At 42.5% G+C, this 20,958-nt stretch overlaps 1 protein-coding gene across 1 annotated transcript in view; it reads left to right on the top strand.

Annotated features, from left to right (window-relative positions):
- Positions 1 to 20,958, top strand: part of RAB18 (RAB18, member RAS oncogene family) — a 51,901-nt gene that overhangs the window by 9,530 nt on the left and 21,413 nt on the right. Inside the window, exon 2 of the mRNA XM_089693815.1 lies at positions 18,863 to 18,918. Coding sequence (XP_089549941.1) covers positions 18,863 to 18,918 — 56 coding nt within the window. The remainder of the gene's footprint in view (positions 1 to 18,862; positions 18,919 to 20,958) is intronic.

Here is a 20,958-nt window from a genome sequence, read left to right on the forward strand (position 1 = left end):
GGATTCATAACTCACACCCCTACCCTTCCCCCAATAACACCTTTAATTAGAGGTAGTTCTCACCTGATGTAAAGAAATTACACATGCATGTAATGCTATGTACAAGTACTAATACTTTTTGCCCGGATTGGATCTCTCCTTTCTTTTTCCTCTCTTCCAATGGTTGTTTATACCAGGTTTTCCAAATATTTGGATGTAAGGCTTGGTGTTCTACAGATGAGTATACCTTGTGAAGCACTGTGCTCAACAGACACATTTAAATACTCTTCTTAAAGTAAATATCACAGTACTGATTGGTGATGTGGCATTAAAGGAAAGTGTGCTCAGTGCTGCAGTGAAGATAATCCTGTACTGTGCTACAGAACTTTGTTTACCTGTTCATGCTTTGTGTAGCCTCATGACCATGAATAGATGTCCTGTGAGTCAGGCCTGTAGATACTATTAGATGTCTTGGTACACTGCTTTTTTGCCTTTGTTTTTATTGTAGGAATATGCTAGAACTCATTTGATCTAGAGGGTTTTTTTTTTCTTTAACGTGTTATGTTAGTTTTGTTAAAAATTATTCTTTTCTTAAAATAAAGAGGTTATACTTCATGATATTGCATGTCCCTTACCTCCTCTTTAGCAGTTGCCCACTGGTACTGTCTGTTTCTCCTTCCTCTGGATGCCTCCTTAGCAATCCATATTCTATGGGAGGGCACCCGTGTGCACGCGCTCCCAGTCTGGGTTGTGTGAATCCATAGACACACCAGTAAACCAAGGCGATACTATAGGTTTTTTTTTTTTTTTCTCTTACAGTAAAAAAATATTTTATACTTGGCTGCTCAGTGCAAGGGTATTGCACAGATTGGCCCCGTACCTCCTCTTCTATAGTCCCCATCGGTGATCTTGACTGCTCCCCTTCTGCATGCGTCAGCGTAGCAAGTTGCTTTCTGTGGGGCGAACATGCAGGCATTGCTCCTGACCCAGACTGTGTGCATCCATACACACACACAGCGTGGCTTGTCCCCCACCCTCTTCTCCCTCCTCACTGGATTTGATTGGCAGGAGCCAGTGAGAGACAGAAGAGTGGAGAGAAGAGACTCAGCTGGGTCCAGCGGTTAATCAAGATAGATGACAGGTAAGTATTTGGCGTGGAGGTGGAAAGGAACAGGTAGTGCAAGGTTTTTGCCGAGGTTTGCAGGGAACGCATTAAAGTAAAATAAACCTTAAGACTTTAGAACCAGTTTAACTAGAGTTATATATGTACATTCTTATTCTTCGTAGTTACAGTTCAGCTGAGTGGGGGGGGGTTAGTTTTTTTTTGTTTTGAAGAAAATAAACATCCGCCTAGGAAAGAGTGGGATTTGTATTTGAAATGCATTTTGATATGCATTTTGCTGCAAATGGATGAGTGTGTAAAGGCCCTTTAGGCTTAGTTCATACTACTGCATGTGCCTGAGCAAAAATTCAGTGCAGTGCCAGCATTTCAGCAGGCTGCACTACATGCAAGAAACATGGGTTTCCACAATTGCACCGCACCAAAATGCATCGTGCTGCAGCCTGCTTTAGCAGATGCGTGGGAGGGCCAATTAAAATGTAGCGCTCTACCATAAAAGTGCTCCATTGGGAAAATTACAGGTGCTTTTTAAACAAAATTAAAGTACAAACTAAAACTATGAATAGGACAATATGATGTAAATATCCCTGATCAAACTTAAACACACAAAAGCTATTAATGACATAGTCTACTAACATGTCCCATGCACACAAGGTTTATCAGGATTCCAGAGTGGATCAGTTATTTTGCAAGTGTCAGTTTATTTAGCTTATGACACTGGCCTGCAATTTATACAGGCTTAGGTTCAGGGCCATTTAGCAGTTAAGTAGATCTATAGGCAAAACATGTTTTATTTCATTTTGGATTGAGTAAGGGAGGGTTATAACCCTTGTAGAGTTTATTTTTGCCATCTTTGTCCCATTTGGGAGATGTATCTTTACTTCCTGTCCCATAGTCAAACAGGAAGTGAGAGGAAATCCCTGCAAATTAAGGGAATTCGTTGGGGACCCCCGGGGTTACCAGAACTAATGTCTCCATTGGAAGATTCCCGCTCTTATTACTTTTCTGGGGACAACCCCAAATTTAGGATTTTCTTTTACTTTCAATGATAATAGTAAACAGGACAAATAGCAGGGTGGATTTGATTTAAATCAAACTGATTTAAATCACGATTTAAATCACTAGTCAGTAAGGCTTGATTTAAATCCTAGTTTTCTACATAAATTCACTAATTCTTGCTGGTATAACTTTAATATGCAAGTAGATGAAGATTTTTAGAATAACAATTTTTCATATTAGTTTTTTTATCCCCAGTTTAGTAGGTTAATCATTCATATTTGGACAACTTTTCTGTTGTAGTTAGGAAGGAAAAAAATAATCATTACCTTAATAATAACAATATAAATAGATTTATTCAACTGAAACAATAACATTCCAGCATATGTGATTTGCTTAAACAAACATCCATGTTTATTAACTAATTCATCTAAACAAAATATATATATTTTAAGAAACTTAGACTGTCAGCCCCTTCCTCCTCACACTTAGTTTCACTTTCTTCTTGTGCAGATCTATTCCACTCCAAACAATCAGAAAAATATTGTTTCTATTCTATTCACTGAACTTCTTGAAACTTAGCACTGAAGGGGTTGATTCTGTATTCATAGGTTTGTAGAAGTTAGGATTAAGGTCTTTTTCTTAACTCTGTTCATGTTATAACATTTTTGCTGTGAAGAAGAGGCATGTGATCTCCGCTGAGTCAAATTCAGTTTTGAGAACTGCAAAAGTAAACCAAGCATCTGTGATAATATCTTGTAGGCAGAGAAACTGCCCAATAATCTTACAAAAACCTCTGGAAGAGCATGACATTGTGAATGGATTCATGGAATTTATTTACCAAAAAAATTAAACATATACAGCCTTATTCTACATAATTAAAAAACTAATCTTTATTTCATGATGGAATAACCTTTAGATTGTAATGTATTTTCCTCAAAAAGCATTTTATTTTAAAAAATCCGATTTCAATCAAAAAAATCCGATTTTTTTTTTTTTTTTTTTTTTTTTTTTTTTAAATCATTGATTTTTATCCACCCTGAGAAATTGTGAGGGTGAATCTCCCTAATGAGGGCACAGACAGCGATAAAAACTGACAGGGGTTCTCTGCACTCCATCCAAAACAATCAAAAGAATTTAGTTATACTTTAATTAATTTTTTATATTTAAAGCAAACTCCCCCATCCATGCCTCCATGCTTTATTTTGCAGAGAAATCACTTAGGCTACGTTCACTTAGGCGTTTGGGAAGTGTTTTTAACGCTCCTCAAATGCTCCCCAAACGCCCTTTGTGTGTTTTTGAGGCGTTTGATAGGCGTTTGCAAAGCATTAAAACCGCACCACAAACGCCTATAATGAAGCTTAATGGTATTAACGCTCCACAAACGCTATGCAATCGCCTGCTGTTTGAGAAACTTCACCATAGACTTGAATGGAAAGTTTCAACTCCTGACTCGACATGAGGTGTCAGTTTTGACGCAACGCTAACGCTTCAGTGTGAACAGCACTGTGTGCTCCCATGTGCAGAATTTTCATAAGCATTTGAGAAGCGTTAAAACGCTTCCCAAACACCTGCCTGATGCCTGCTGACAAAGCTAGTGTGAACGTAGCCTTAAAAAAACACCCCTCTAGCATTTCTGCCCAACGCCATCTTGACGAAGGGCAGATGATTTATTTAGCATTTACTTCCTGAAATCCGCCTGCTCTTAGCTCAGGTATGAGGGTGTGCTTAGCTAAGAAAACCTCTCCTCCCCTTTTGAAGACTGCTGGGATGTATGACATAATTTGCCTAGCCATGGAAATCAGGACGTAACTAAAGAAATGTAAAAAACAATTTAAAACCAGTAAATATGATACTTTCCTATCTATTTACTATTGCTAGCAGCACAAGGATTGAAAATACTCAATGTTGATTGAGATAATGAAGTTCCACTTTAATTACCATTCTCCCTAAGCAGCTTTGTTCACCTTTGTTGCAGCATTAAGGGGAAAGCTGCATACTATGCAATCATGTAACAGACATGCAAAGTGTAGAAAATATTTAGTACACTGTCCATTTGTAGACAGAAGCGCTGCTTGATGCAAGAAATCTAGGCTACAAGTTAAAACATGACAAAAATGATTGAAGTGGATGAGTGTCCCAGGGTGGTGAACAACGTGCTTATTTAAGGTTTGGTTATAATTCTTGAGCATGATGTAAATATGTTTGTACAGAGTGTGCGTGAAATCGGCTTCAGAGAGGCTAATAGAAGAATATCTGGCTTACATGGGTGATAGTAGGCAGCTTGTGATTCTAGCTTGTAGGAAGAGCTTTGAAATTGCGCTATGTTCGCTGATTTAGGTCGATTTCAAAACCACTGGTCAGTACAATTTTATTGTACGGCTTGCCGACATCTGTGTGTGACTTCATGCAAGTCGCACATGAAATGACCCAAAATAGTGCAGGAACCTATTTCAAAATCGATGCGAACCCAGCTTGCATCGAATCCAAAGGTTTCTGCACTATTTTTGGCGATTTCATGTGCGACTTGCGTTGACAACTGTGCATGAAGTCCCACTGACTGGTGGCTTTGAAATCGCTCTACTTCAGCTGGAGTAGTGCAATTTCAAATCCAAATTCGGTGTGAACCAGGGCTTAGTGTTAAACCGTTTTAAAAATGGCTGAGGGATTCAATTTAAATAAGAAAGGATATGCTAAGAACTCCCATAAAACACTTTCAAATTACAACCTATACACTTGATGAATAATTCCACAGTAAAAGCACCAAATAACAACTGTGGTTATATAAAAAGACGTGTAATTACTGTTATTATTGAAGAGTCAAATCCTAGTGTTTTGTGTGAGTCACTTACGTTTTTACAGTGAGCCCAAAGGCTTACTAAGCTATTAATTCCACTTCATGGTATATTGTAAATGGACTGCTGCTTCTTCCATAATTATATACTTTTTTTTTTAACTTTATTTTCTAAAGAATCCAATCAACTTATTTTGACACCTTTTTATGCTGCCTACAGGTAAATGCTGAGACCTCACTGTACTTCCTATGAACACTTGGATTATTATTCCAAAGTTCATTCTATATTTAAATTGGCTGGATATCCAAGGTCATGTTGCAGTAGTTCCTTAGTCACAATGTGGCATTGTGAAATTCTTTTTGCTGTGGTGCATTATGTCATATACATGACCAATATGAAGCAAGAAATACTTTGTGTTAAAGGGGAATTCTTGCTTAAACTTGCTGAAACATGTTATGAAAATAAAGACTTGGTGGTTGTAAACCTCAGACATGAATATATGAACAACGCATATCCATCTATAGTGTGTACTTGTCTCAGTTAAGAGCACTAAGTGTAATTTCTGTCTGCTGCTTAAATCACGATTGACGAGTTTTCCTGACACCAAGAGAAAAATAGTGATGGGGAGGGACCGCCAGCAGATCGTCTCAGCTCTGTTCCTGTGTTCTGCATGAAGGGAGTGTCCCTTCCCTCCAATCAGCTCTCAGAGCTCTCCTCACTGAGCTCTGTGGAGTGTAATTTCCGCTCTCCACCCCCTGCTTTCTGACAGTTCAGACAAGCTTTATAAATTCAGGACTTTGAACAGATGTAGAGAAGAGAATTTATGTAGGAGGATTTGTTTTATCTCTGTGTATCGCCTGAGGCCAGCCACTTCACTGGGTATATGTAAGGGTTTACAACCACTTTAAGAATACATAAAGGGAATAACACCGAGGCCAGTTTGTTTTAACTGTAGGCATCAGTGTATGAGTTTCTTCATGATAGCATAAATGTTTCCAAACTACAAAATCATATACTGGACAGTGAGTTTTTACTGGTGTCTAGGTGGTGATGAAGTGATGCTGTAGATAAATTAGGAAATGAACGCATACAGAAGAAACCTAAAGATTTTCTGCGTGAGTGAAAGCATGATAAGCTGAATCTTTCAGGATATGGCCCATTTCTTTTTAATATTGTATAAGATAACAATAGCACTAAAATGTGTTTTAAAATACATTTTTGTGTCAGACTTCCCTGTTCTCCATTGGCCATGTTATTCAATGAGACTTCTACTTCCACAACATTAAACAGAATATCCCTAGTTCCTCGCCTTTTTGTATTTCAATGGTTTTTATTAATTTTAAACGTTTAAACAAAGAAGGACTGAAGCAAAAGGCTCGCCCACGCAGGGGCTATCAATGGCACATAAGGTATAAAAGGAACAATGCTACAACACCAGCAGTGGAGGAGGCACACCCACGCAGGGGCTATCAACGGCACAGAAAATGCATATAAAAAAAATACAGTGTTATAGCTCCCAACAGTGAAGCAAACCATAGACAGGTCTCTACCGCCTCGCAAAAATTATACAAAGACAAAAAGGAAAGAAGAGTAAGGAGAGAGAGACAAGACCAACAGAAGGGATCTGGGAGCGCCAATACCGATCAACAACCTAGACCCAGACTAGCCGGATGGAGCGTGGGAAAAGCATATTGCAACCATGGCTCCCAGATTTAAAAAAAATTGCTTTGGGAGTCATTACGGATACTCGACATCTGTTCATTAAGCATCAAAGGGACAGATGTAGTCTTCCAAGCTTGAGCAAATGTTTTAGTTGCCGACAAGAACAAATAGGAGGCCAACTTCTTCTAGTGAGCCAACAGGCCCGGTATGGGACAATGAAGCAAGGCATACTGAGCTTTCCGGCATATAGAGAGATGAAACAATGTGTAGAGAAGGCCAAATACACAAGACCAAAATCGGATCAGTCTCGGGCATGACCACCATACATGCAACACATCTCCACGATGACCACAACTCCAAAAGCAGTGATCACTAAAGTTAGAGTTCGCCTGGGCTATACGAGCTGGGACCCAATACCAACGGAACAATACTTTATATGCCACCGCCAGTGTATTTGTGGTAAATGAACATTTAGCTATAAACAACCAGGCCTTATTCCAGTCCTCTGGATCCATGACCACTTCCAAATTGCGCTCCCATTGAGTGACCTGATAGGGAAGCATGTGTCAAGCGCCAATTCAAAGATGCATAGAGTAGGGAAACAAGACCCAGGACGCTGTTGGCAAAGCTGTTTGAAGGCAGATTTCTGGTATGGAAATGTGGATGTTCCATGCAGTGAGGTCAGCCAGTGCCGCAATTGGAGATAACAAAAAAATTATGCTTGGGGAACATCCTGTGATTCCCAAAGAGAATTCCAGGTAGGGAAAGACTTAGAAGTCAAGAAGTGCACTGGGAGGGTGCAAAAAGTTAACAATTTCGGCAGGATAGTCATTTTCACCTAATTAACTTGTCCTATCCAAGACAGGAATGGGAATTGCCAAGAGTGTATGAGAGAGGACACGGAGCGAAGCAAAGGAATAAAGTTTGCAACAAACAAAGAGCCATAGGTGGGGGTCATGTGAATGCCCAAGTATTCATTCAAGGGAAGATGAAGCCCACTTGTAAGGGAAGTGGGACTGTAGGCGCGAAACCAAATCCGGAGACAGGGTGATATTGAGAGCGATAGTCTTATCTAGATTTACAGGTAGACCTGAAATCAAGGAGAAACGTGCAAGAACCTGTTGCGAGTTTGGGAGCGTCGTCAAAGGATTAGTGAGAGTCAAGAGGGCATCGTCCGCAAAAAGATTCAATTGAAATTCCTGATCCACGTAAGAGCCCGGAGCGCCAAGGCCAACAGCTCAAGTGCCAGGGCAAAGAGCGCCGGAGATGGGGGACATCCATGTCTCGTCCTTTGCCAAATGGGAAAGGGATCCAAGAAATTCCCTGCATACTTAACCGATGCCGAAGGGGAAGAATACGAGGCCTGAATCCAAGAAAGTATAGAATCCCCGAAGCCTCAGCGGGACAAAACGAACCGCAGTTATTTCCAGGATAAGGAATTGAAAGCTTTATATATGTCCAATGACAAGAATCCTGGAATTTTCTGCTGTTGCAAAAGGTGTATAAGATGAACCACCTTGCGAACATTGTTGCCTGCCTGCCTCCCAGGGATGAAACCCACTTGTTCACTATGGACCAGGCTAAGCAAATATTTATTGATTCGAAGACTGAGCATTTTACCCAAAATCTTCAAATCCTCGTTAAGTGAAATGGGCCGAAAGGCTTGCGATTTCTTCACATCCTCCATTGTCTTAGGAATCATTGAGATATGAGCTCTGAGCTACGAAGAGGGCAAAGAGCCCTGTCGTAATTCATTGAAGTAACTAGTTAAGAAGAGCGCTAACTGGGTTGCATACTTTTTGTAATGGAGGCCTGAAAAGCCGTCAGGACCCAGGGCTGCGTAGGACCATAAGGATTTAATAGCTTGAAGTACTTCCGATACAGATACACCTACATTAAGGGCCACCTGCGCTGCTCGGACAATCCAGGGAGCCGTAAATCCTGAAACTGCTTCCTCCTGAGCTACAGGGAAGGGGTCCAGTTTGGGGTACAGATGCGAAAGGAAGTCTGCGAAGCGCGAGACGATCTGCAGGGAGCTGCAACTGGACTGGCTTATAGGGTTTCCCCACAGAATTGAGTTTCCTAGCTATCATTGGACCCAGTTTATTAGCACAGGTATAAAAACTTATGTTTGGTCCAACGCAAGGTCCGTTCAGCCTCCGTAGAAGCAAGTAAGTCCAGTTCTGCAGCCAGGGTGTCTTGCGTACGTTTATGGGCCGCGAACGGTTGCGACTTCCACCGAGCATCCGTCGAGGCCAGAAGGGAGTCAAGTTTAGAAAGTCAACGCTCCCATTCCCCCTTCTGAGCCGCAGCCAGCTTTATAATGTGGCCCCGCATCATAGCTTTATATGCCTCCCACAGGGGCACCGCCAAAGAAACATCCTGAGTTGTCTACAAAATATGTCCGTATAAAAGATTGTTTGTTGACAGGTGACCTGAATGATCAATAAAGACTCATTAATACGCCAGTGAAAGGAGCGCTGTGCCATACCTGATAGTGCGAGAAGTAGGACCAGGCGATCATGGTCTGACCAGGGTGAGGAAGGGATAGATATCTGCCTAACTAAAGGAAGCTGTTGCACTTGCATAAATACGTGGTCAATTCTGCAGAAACTGTCATGAGGATTGGAATAGATTGTGAAATCACGCTCAGTAGGGTGAAGTTCCCTCCAAACGTTTACCAGCCCTGCAGACTGCAGGAGTGAGTGCATGCGTTCCTCCTGCACCAAGTCGTGGGAAGGGATTGTCCCCTGAGCATAGCGCCTAGCTAGAGTGCAATCCAAGGTAACATTAGAATCCCCCAAAAGAAGAAGGCGGCCCTTGGAATATTGGGAAATGAAAGAACAAAGATGTGAGAAAAATTTGTGCTGAAAGCGATTAGGGGCATAATAGACAAAGGTGACCTCCTGATCCCAAATGGTGCTCTGCAAGAATAGGAACCTGCCCGTAGGATCTACTATATTCTGGACGCAGGTGAAGGGGAGATTGCATTTCAAGGCTATCAGAACACCCCGTCGTTTCTCTGGAGCAGAGGCTGTGTAAAAAGTGGGGTAATGAGGCGAAAGATACCATGGGGCAGAGGACTGGAAAAACCTGGTTTTCTGCAGGCACACCACGACAATGTGCTGCGACTCAAGGTGATGAAACACTTTAGACCGCTTCTGAGGCAAATTGAAACCTTGTATATTTTGTGAATGTACTTTCAAAAGGGGTGAAGCCATGGCGGGATCAGTGTAATCCGCTCAGCAGAAGAGCTATAGGTCGGCTGACAATTTCCACACCCATGGACAACTAGTCCATGGTGTCCCAAAACCCTGCAGAAAACAACCGAAAAGCCAGGAAAGAGATGAGAAAAGGAAACATGAAGAATACAGGTGAAACTCGAAAAATTAGAATATCGTGCAAAAGTTCATTTATTTCAGTAATGCAACTTAAAAGGTCAAACTAATATATGAGAGAGACTCATTACATGCAAAGCAAGATAGTTCAAGCCGTGATTTGTCATAATTGTGATGATTATGGCTTACAGCTCATGAAAACCCCAAATCCACAATCTCAGAAAATTAGAATATTGTAAAAAGGTGCAATATTCTAGGCTCAAAGTGTCCCACTCTAATCAGCTAATTAAGCCATAACACCTGCAAAGGGTTCCTGAGCCTTTAAATGGTCTCTCAGTCTGATTCAGTAGGAATCACAATCATGGGAAAGACTGCTGACCTGACAGTTGTGCAGAAAGCCATCATTGACACCCTCCATAAGGAGGGAAAGCCTCAAAAGGTAATTGCAAAAGAAGTTGGATGTTCCTAAAGAGCTGTATCAAAGCACATTAATAGAAAGTTATGTGGAAGGGGAAAAATGTGGAAGAAAAAGGTGCACAAGCAGCAGGGATGACCGCAGCCTGGAGAGGATTGTCAGGAAAAGGCCATTCAAAAGTGTTGGGGACTTTCTCAAGGAGTGGACTGAGGCTGGAGTCAGTGCATCAAGAGCCACACAGACGGATCCTGGACATGGGCTTCAAATGTCATATTACTCTTGTCAAGCAGCTCCTGAACAACAAACAACATCAGAAGCGTCTTACCTGGGCTAAAGAAAAACAGACCTGGTCTGTTGCTCAGTGGTGCAAAGTCCTCTTTTCTGGTGAGAGCAACTTTTGCATCTAATTTGGAAACCAAGGACCCAGTATATGGAGGAAGAATGGAGAGGCACACACTGCAAGATGCTTGAAGTCCAGTGTGAAGTTTCCACAGTGTTGATTTGGGGAGCCATGCCATCTACTGGTGTTGGTCCACTGTGCTTCATTAAGTCCAGGGTCAACACAGCCGTCTACCAGGAGGTTTTGGAGCACTTCATGCTTCCTTCCGCAGATGAGCTTTATGGGGATGCTGACTTCATTTTCCAGCAGGACTTGGCACCTGCCCACACTGCCAAAAGCACCAAAACCTGGTTCAATGACCGTGGGCTTACTGTGCTTGATTGGCCAGCAAACTCGCCTGACCTGAACCCCATAGAGAATCTATGGGGCATTGCCAAGAGAAAGATGAGACATGAGACTGAACAATGCAGGAGAGCTGAAGGCCACTATTGAAGCATCCTGGCCTTCCATAACATCTCAGCAGTGCCACAGGCTGATAGCTTCCATGCCACGCTGCATTGAGGCAGTAATTGCTGCAAAAAAGGCCCAAACCAAGTACTGAGTACGCATGCTTATACTTTTCAGAGGTCCGATATTGTTCTTTGTACAATCCTTGTTTTATTGATTGCATGTAATATTCTAATTTTCTGAGATTGTGGATTTGGGGTTTTCATGAGCTGTAAGCCATAATCATCACAATTATGACAAATCACGGCTTGAACTATCTCCTATATTAGTTTCACCTTTTAAGTTGCATTACTGAAATAAATGAACTTTTGCACGATATTCAAATTTTTCGAGTTTCACCTGTATGTACAATGGCATAGCCATATCACAACTATGGTGAAATGCATCCTACACTCAAAAGATACCAGTTTGGGGTGGTTCTACCACCGAACACATGGCTGCAAATGGATATATCCATAACATAGACCCCCAGGGAGCAAGAAGACGACAAATCTAAAACATAAAATGGTCAATAACATAGCGGAGGCCCTTGTCAATAGAAATAGTAGTCCCCAGGAAGTGGGACCCACCCATGGAAGCCCTCCCGCTGGAAACCCAACTAGGTTTAGGGACCCAACCCCCTCCAGGGGGGTGCCTACAGGTCATAGCAGAACTCAACCGACTCAGCCAAGATGGTCCCCCGCCCCAGTACCCCAACAAATCTGTCAGCATGGTACCGAGCAAGGTCCCACCCGAGCCAACCTCCCTCCTCAGCACCCGAGGGAACAATCAGCCCAGACCACCCTCACTAACCCCCACCACCCTCGCCCAAGACCCCTGGTATTCTGCAGTGATGAAAAGTCTTAGAGCTTAAGTCCATTAGGTCCAAGGTGGGACTTAGGAGAAGTGGTCGGACAGGACTCAACCCATACCAATACTGCAGTGCCCAAGAGGTCAAACTCGCAGTCCCATCGAAAGGAGTCAATGATGAGGCACAATGGAGGAAATCCTGGACACTGCTTCAGCCCGGTGAGGAGCAGGTTGGACTGGAGCCTAGGGGAGTCCGAGGGAGGGCCCTCTTCTGGCTGGATGTCTTCTCCCAGAGGCGGCAGCCCCATCCGGGATCCCGAGGAATGAGCCGTGCTCTGTGCAGTGACTCCCGGCTGGATAAAGTGTAAGGATTCCAGAGAAGATTGAGCTTCCTCCGGCATGGCAACGGAGTGGCTGTGGCCCTGGTAGTCAAAGGTGAGGTGGAATGGAAAGCCCCATTCGTATTTAATTCTCCGAATCACCAGGACCGAAGTGAAGGGCTTCAGCTGGCAACGTTTCTGAAGAATGATCTGGGAGAGATCCGAGAAAAGCTAGTAGCGATGCCCCTGGAAACTGAGGTCTGTGCTTTTCCTGACCTGGAGACAGGTAGTTACTCTAGGAGAGCTGGACAGGGCCGTAGAAGGTCCTTAACCCATCAGCAGGACCGGTATCTGCTCCTTTGTGCAAGGAGGACCAGAATGAGCACTACAAAATGACCTCGAGCAGGCCACTGGTGTGAATGTCTTTGACCAAACAATCAAACTGACTTTATGAGGGTGGCTTGGCGGCCAATGTCTTCTAGTGGGCCCTGTGCTCACTGCCCGACACCATAGAGCTCGATTGGCATTTGCCTTTGAACACAAGAACTGGCAGGTCCCCCACTGGCGCCCTGTGCTTTTCACAGATGAGAGCAGGTTTACCCTTAGCATGTGTGACAGACGTGAAAGGTTCTGGAGAAGCCGTGGAGAGCATTATGCTGCCTGTACCATTGTTCAGCATGACCGTTTTGGTGGTGGGTCAGTAATGGTCTGGGGAGACATATCCATAAAGGGACACACAGACCTCTATAGGCTAGACAATGGCACCCTGACTGCCATTAAGTATCGAGATGAAATCCTTGCACCCATTGTCAGACCCTACACTGGTGCAGTGGGTCCTGGGTTCCTCCTGGTGCACGACAATGCCCGGCCTCGTGGTGAGCGTATGCAGGCAGTTCCTGGAGGATGAAGGAATTGATACCATTGAATGGCCCCCACGCTCGGCTGACCTAAATTCAATCGAACACCTCTGGGATATCATGTTTTGGTCCATCCGACACTGCCAGATTGCACCTCCAGACTCTCCAGGAGCTCATTGATGCCCTGGTCCAGATCTGGGAGGAAATACCCCAGGATACCATCCGTCGTCTCATTAGGAGCATGCCCCAATATTGTCAGGCACGTGGGGGCCATACACACTGCTGAGTACCATTTGAGTTGCTGCAATGAAATTTCAGCAAAATAGGGTAGCCTGCTGCATAATTTTTTCACTTTGATTTTCGGGCTGTCTTTGAATTCAGTCCTCTGTAGGTTGATAATTTTCATTTCTATCACACGATGGGGCATCCTTATATTCCTAACACATTACCCAGTCCATATCCAGTGGTTATAAAAAGTCTACACACCCCTGTTAAAATGTCAGGTTTCTGTGATGTTAAAAAAACGAGACAAAGATAAATCATTTCAGAACTTTTTCCACCTTTTTAATGTGACCTATAAACTGTACAACTCAATTGAAAAACAAACTGAAATCTTTTAGGGGGGCAAGGGGAAGTAAACATAAAATAAACTAAAATAATGTGATTGCATAAGTGTGCACCCTCTTATAACTGGGGATGTGGCTGTGTTCAGAATTAAGCAATCACATTCAAAATCATGTTAAATAGGAGTCAGTATACACCTGCCATCATTTAAAGTGCCTCTGATTAATCCCAAATAAAGTTCAACTGTTCTAGTAGATCTTTCCTGGCATATTCTTAGTTGCATCCTACAGCAAAAGCCATGGTCCGCAGAGAGCATCCAAAGCATCAGAGGGATCTCATTGGTAAAAGGTATCAGTCAGGTGAAGGGTACAAAGAATTTCTAAGGCATTAGATATACCATGGAACACAGTGCAGACAGTCATCATCAAGTGGAGAAAATATGGCGCAACAGTGACATTACCAAAAACTGGACGTCTCTCAAAAATTGATGAAAAGACGAGAAGAAAATTTGGTCTGGGAGGCTGCCAAGAGGCCTACAGCAACATTAAAGGAGCTGCAGGAATATCTGGCAAGTACTGGCTGTGTGGTACATGTGACCACAATCTTTCGTATTCTTCATATGTCTGGGCTATGGGGTAGAGTGGCAAGACAGAAGCCTTTTCTTAGAAAAACATCCAAGCCCGGATAAATTTTGCAAAAACACATCTGAAGTCTCCCAAAAGCATGTGGGAAAAATGTGTTATGGTCTGATGAAACCAGGCTTGAACTTTTTGGCCATAATTCCAAAAGATATGTTTGCAACAAAAACAACACTGCACATCACCAAAAGAATACCATACCCACAGTGAAGCATGGTGGTGGCAGCATCATGCTTTTGGTGCTGTTTTTCTTCAGCTGGAACTGGGGCCTTACTCAAGGTAGAGGGAATTATGAACAGTTCCAAATACCAGTCAATATTGGCACAAAACCTTCAGGCTTCTGCTAGAAAGCTGAACATGAAGAGGAAATTCATCTTTCAGCATGACAATGACCCAAAGCATACATCCAAATCAACAAAAGAATGTTTTCACCAGAAGAAGATGAAAGTTTTGGAATGGCCCAGCCAGAGCCCAGACCTGAATCCGATCGATAATCTGTGGGGTGATCTGAAGAGGGCTGTGCACAGGAGATGTCCTCGCAATCTGACAGATTTGGAGTGTTTTTGCAAGGAAGCGTAGGCAAATATTGCCAAGTTAAGATGTGCCATGCTGATAGACTCATACCCAAAAAGACTGAGTGCTGGAATCAAATCAAAAGGTGCTTTAACAAAGTATTCATTTAAGGGTGTGCACACTTATGCAACCATATTATTATTTTAGTTTTTTATTTGTACTTCCCTCCACTTAAAAGATTTCAGTTTGTTGTTCAACTGAGTTGTACAATTTATAGGTTGCATTAAAGGTGGAAAAAGTTCTGAAATTAATTTCTTTGTCTCATTTTTTTACATCACAGAAACCTGACATTTTAACGGGTGTGCAGACTTTTTATATCCACTGTAGATATCCAGCATGATATTTTCCCCATTGAGATCTAATGTGTTTTCAAAGTGTTCCTTTAATTTTTTTGAGCAATGTATAATTGGAAGAGAGTTGAGAGTAGTGTGGCTACATATGCAGATACTAGTACTTGCGTTCTGGCTTGAGTATGAAGATGGGACAGCCTTTGTGAATTTTTTTTTTTTTTTTTAAGTAAGCATTCAGAGTTGACGTTTAGGGAGTTGCACAGTATGATTGTTTGTGTTGCTCATTGTGAAGCACCTATTCATTGGATTCTGGCTGGGTGGGGTAGGACAGTTCTTGGTATTGATATTACTTGTGCCAGAATGAAATACGTAACCTTTCTGCTTTACAGATCAGAGTGTTTACTGATGTGATCATCGCACTCTGGAATATGGTGTTGCTCAAGTTTGCATTATGTAAAGTATATCTCCTAGATGTATTTTTTTTTTTTTTTCTGGTATGATGACAGAAAGTGAGAAGCAATCTCCCTAGCCAGGATACAGAAGTAAATTCACAGTTTTACCTCTATCCCACTCACAAAGAGCTTTGGCTAGAGTATCAGTTCAGCAATTTATCTGTGGAACTGCGTCTAGTGTTGTGGCTCGCTGGTCACACTTTTCTGTTTGCATTACTCCAGACACAAAAAGAAGTCGCTTATTAATGTGAGTGACAGGCAGGATATAAACAAGGATCGCACTTATGCTGCTATTCTAACAATACGGAACACCTATTAATAGCGGCTTTTATTGTCCATGGTCAAGCAATAAACACATCAAGCTTGAACAGCGCAGGTTACTTTTGTTTTAACAAGCCAAACATAAAAGCTGTGTAAAGCTGTGTTTTATTAATATTAATCATGAAATAGCTGCACAAGACAGATGTTTTTTTCTTCTGCCTGGACTTGGATTAAAGGGCTTTTTTTTTTTCCTTTTTTTTTTGACTCTACACAAAACATGAGAATGAGTTTGCACAATCATGTGACAAGAGGCTTCAGTGCACAGTGGAAAGTCTGAGTATGGATGTTCAGACTAGGGCAAGTTGTATCTTTGACTTCAATACAGCTGTTGTGTTTCCTGGATAGCATAAAAATTTCTCACTTTAGGGCTCATTCACAATACCAAACCACAGCACAGATGCAGCACAGTATAGCGTGGTTTTCGTGCAGGTTACCGGCAGTTTCCCATAGACTTTGCACCGAAGATGCAGCATGCAGGACTTTTGTTGCACTTTGAAAAATGCCCACTCTAATAGCAGTCAATAGGAAAGAGAAGGTAACCCGCATGAGAACTGCAGGTACGCTCCTCTGCACTCACACTGCGGCCAAACCTCAGCGCAGAAGTGAGAAACCACCCCAAGACATGAGGGAATCTACCAAGATCTGACATGGGAGGTCAGCGGTTGTGGGCCCCTCAATGTCGCTGACTTCATGAGGATGGCCTGAGGGCTTTTTGCCTTCTGACATCAATAGGAAGCTTAAAAGTATATTCTATGAGGCTGAACGTAAACCCGCTGTGTCATCACTGGATATGGATATGTATTGAAGTGAAAGCGTTCGTAAACCCTGATGCTGTGTTTGTGGATTTAAGTTCGCCATATATTAATTTAAATTCAGCTGGTTTAGCAGAAATCAGCTGAATTTCGATCCATGTATGGCCGTTATTGACTTCTGTCAAATGGGAATGTTGGAAAAGTTTTATCAGCAGCTGCAGCCAATCCGCGCAAGTCGCTGATCAGTGTATTCTGACAGCAGAGGAGTCCCGGCTATTAGAATCCAATGGCACTGCAGGGAGGATTTCTTCATCCACTTTGCTTATGTACATGGGGGGATCTTAGTGGTGCACAAAAATGAAAATTCTGGTGCTAAAACGTAAAATTCGGGATGCACTTGGCCAAAAACTGAATCCAAAAACGGACCATTTTTAAATAAAAAATTAATGTGGCTGGCAATTTTGCATTGAAGTAACTAGGGGGCGTTTTTGCATTGAAGTCAATGGGGACATGAAATCCATTAAAGTCTATGGGACAAGATTTTCCATTGAAGTCACTAGGGGGGCGTTTTTGCATTGATGTCATTAGGGACGTGACTTTGCATGAAAGTCTGAGACGCAATTTTGCATTGAAGTCGCTAGGATTTTTTGCATGAAAGTCTAGAAGTCGCAACGTTGCTTGTATCAGCACTTTTTTGCCTATCGACAAAATGCCAATAGCAGTGTTTTCGGCTGATATGTTTTTTGGCCATCGGTTTATCAGTGCATCCCTAGGGAATCTGTTCATTTTTTTTTTTCATTTTTTTTTTTTCTATCAGCCTGCTGGCTGATCTAATAAAAACAATCCATCTATGGCCCGCCTTAGGCTGTGCACATAAACCCCCAAAATCAACCTATAAAACAAAGTTAAATGAATTTCAAAAATGCCCTTTTTAATGCAATTTGTGCTGATCATGCGATCAATGTTCCTCTGCTTAGCTCTCCACAGACTGGGTCAATGGGTGAGACTAGAGCTGGCCATAGATGGATCGAATCTTGGCTGGTTCAGCAGGGACTTGACGAGATTCAATCCATCTTTAGGCAAGATGATCCATCAATCGACCTGTCAGGTTTTTAGAATGCGATTATTGTCTGTGGGGCTATAGCTGTTAGCAAACTGGTAAGGCTCCCCAGGTGTGTGTGTCGTTCCCCCCCCCCCCCCCGGCAGGTAGAACACAATGGCATTCCCCCATCATCACTCAATGTATTTATTTTATTTATTTCAGGTACTTATATAGCGCCGTCAGTTTACGCAGCACTTTACATATATATTGTACATTCACATCAGTCCCTAACCCTCAAGGGGCGTACAATTTAAGGTCCCTAACTCAGTCATATACAAGGGCCAATTTAGACAGGATCCAATTAACCTACCAGCATGTCTTCGGAGTGTGGGAGGACACTGGAGTACCCGGAGGAAACCCACGCATGCACAGGGAGAACATGCAAACTCCAGGCAGGAGGTGCCGTTGCTGGGATGCGAACCAACGACCCTAGTACTGCCAGGCGGAAGTGCTAACCGTTTAGCCACTGTGCTGCCCTAGTTGATGGGGAATTGAGTGATTTTCTGTACTGCAACTTATAGTGGAAGGAACGAAAATCAATTCATCTATGGCTTTCAGGCTCGATTCACATATATGTGGGTGGGGGAATCACAGCAATTCCTGCACCCATAACCACCTTCAGTAAAAACTCGCTGCTATGAGAAAACATGCGGGCTGCCATTTATTCTCAATGGCAACCCCACGCATGTAAAAGTTCAGACTGTTTGCGGGTGCAGGAACCGCAGGGAAATCACATGGTCAAAATGACCGTGCGATTTCATTGTAGGACACATTTTGAAAAAGGTGCATGCACATTTTCTGAGCGAAATGCAAGCATGGCAGCCCATTCAAATGAATGGGCTGCCGTGTCCGAGCAAACGCAGCTCGCAAAAGCACATATATGTGAACCAAGCCTTCTGGTAGATTTGTTTGTAGGTTTACTGACACTTTAACAATAGATATTTTGACCTAAAATCCTAGAAATCCTCTTCTTGAGTATGATTAATATTTACTAAGGTTTTATGCCATTAAGTTAAACACATTGCTTTAAAATCTGTATTTCTTTTTTCCAGCCTTCTGTTGAGATTCACAGATGACACTTTTGATCCAGAGCTTGCTGCTACTATAGGTAAGTGATGTTCAGGCTGTATTACTTTTTGTAAAGGTACCTGTAGACAAGAAACAGTCTGGACAAATTAGAAAATCCACTCTCATTGTTATGAATAAATATATATATCACAAGCACCTGAGATAATTGGCTTCAGCAGCTTCTTCCAGCACCTTCTCTTTCAATTACTTATAGTAAAAGGTTGTTGTGCACGCTGCTCTTGTTCATGGGCCTGTTGGACAGTCCTGATGCTAAAGTGTGCTTGGTTGATGCAAGAGCACCAAAATGCCTTTGTACTCCAGGTCTGTTGCTGAATCTGTATATGTAATGGGCAAATATGGTTGCCCCCATAAACATATTTCTTTATCATCCAGTGAAGGATGCAGCTTGATGATCATTCAGCAACCTAGGGTTTACTGCTGCCAACACTAGACACATAGAAAACTGAAAACCAGTCAGATGCAGCTGCTGTTCAGGTATTTTGAATGCCGGTGGGTCTGGCTGTCAAACACAATAGCTGCAGTGGTAGATTAGTTCATATGCTTTATAGTGTAGATGGAGGAATCTGATCGGAGTAACAATGGGTGTAGGCCAGCTTTAACTTGGAGGAGACTGAGCTCTGTGCTGGATGTTCCGCCCCTCACAGAAACACCCATAATTTGGGATTCAAAAGAGGGTTGAGCTACAGCCAGCATATAGTGCTATATATGCACTTTTTTCTCTGGGGAGTCTTCTTTTTAGGCACACTGATTCGTTATTGCCATTCTTGAAGATTCTAAGGCCCCATTCACACTAGGACGTTTTGAAATTGCGGGCAGATTTACGGCGATTCGCCCTGCGATTCAAAGTACCCTAGTATAAATAAGTGCCTCTTTCTCCTGTTAAACTCACGCCATTAGGACAATGAGGCCATTAGGCCTCATTTTCACAAAATTGTGAGGCTTTGGCCTGGTCATGTGGCACAAGGCCCAACCCTTTGTTGGGTATTTCTTGTTTTGCTGGTCCACCTGTGTTGTTTGCATGCTTACCCTTCAGTATTGGTATGCTTTTTTACATTTCATAGGTTGCTTAATTATCATCAAACTTTGTCAGGAGGTGAGGAAGTGAACAAAATCTCTGAAAAGTGATTAGAATCCCCCTTGGACACTTGTTACCAGAACAGTTGGATGGTTTCCCCTCTATTCCTGTCCTGTTGACAACTCAAGATGTGTGCCTTTTTTTTCTTTTTTAACCCTTACCTTTAGGCTACATGTACACACTGAACCCCCATTCGAAGCCAAACTCTCCTGGCTACTGAAAAACGTGGCGCCGCATTTAGTGATTGGGCATTTATTCTTTTCAATGGCAAGTACTCTGGTCAATAAAATGAATAAACACCCAAGCGCTAAACGCCGCAAGCGCTAAGGCGTGTTTACAAATGTCTTTGCCACGTTTTGCATTTTTTGGCCAAAACGTTACTCTCCTGAATGCATCTCTTCTGCTCTCAGGAGAGGGACGTTTAACTGCCCCTAAATGCTACTGCTGCTAAACTTTTTGATAAAAGCCTATGTGTGCTTGGACACATAGACTTTTGAGTTTAGGGACTTTGGCAAACAAAACGCCAAAAGCTCCAAAACGCACGTTTAAGAGCAGCAGTGTACATGAGGCCTAAGTCCCAGTGACAGTGGTCTTCAGGACGAATAGAAAAGGCACATTTTTTTCCATGTGTTTTCAGCAGGGGCACAGGTAAAAAAAAAACAAAAAAAAGAACCCTCACCTATCCAGAACTAAAGAAAAATATTTTGCCTTTAAAGTGTTACTAAACCCAGGACCCTGCATTCACTATATCCGGTCTCCCACAGTACACAGCATGGAAGTGCAATTATTTTAGTAAACATAAACTGCTAAATACCTTTTCTCATCAGCAGTTAGAGCAGTCTTGTGACTTCTATTAGTGTCCAGCAGAGCACTGGTTAAAGTTTGTAGGAGTTTTCATTTTGCTCTAGGAGAATGTAGAACCCCTGACTTCTGTCTGGACAGTGCTGATTGGCCCTGTGCTGACCACATGCACCCTCCCAAGAA

The sequence above is a fragment of the Staurois parvus genome, unplaced genomic scaffold (genome assembly GCF_062004578.1).
Source record: "Staurois parvus isolate SC_StPar_1 unplaced genomic scaffold, SC_StPar_1.0 ptg000636l, whole genome shotgun sequence".
Taxonomy (NCBI): Eukaryota; Metazoa; Chordata; class Amphibia; order Anura; family Ranidae; genus Staurois; species Staurois parvus.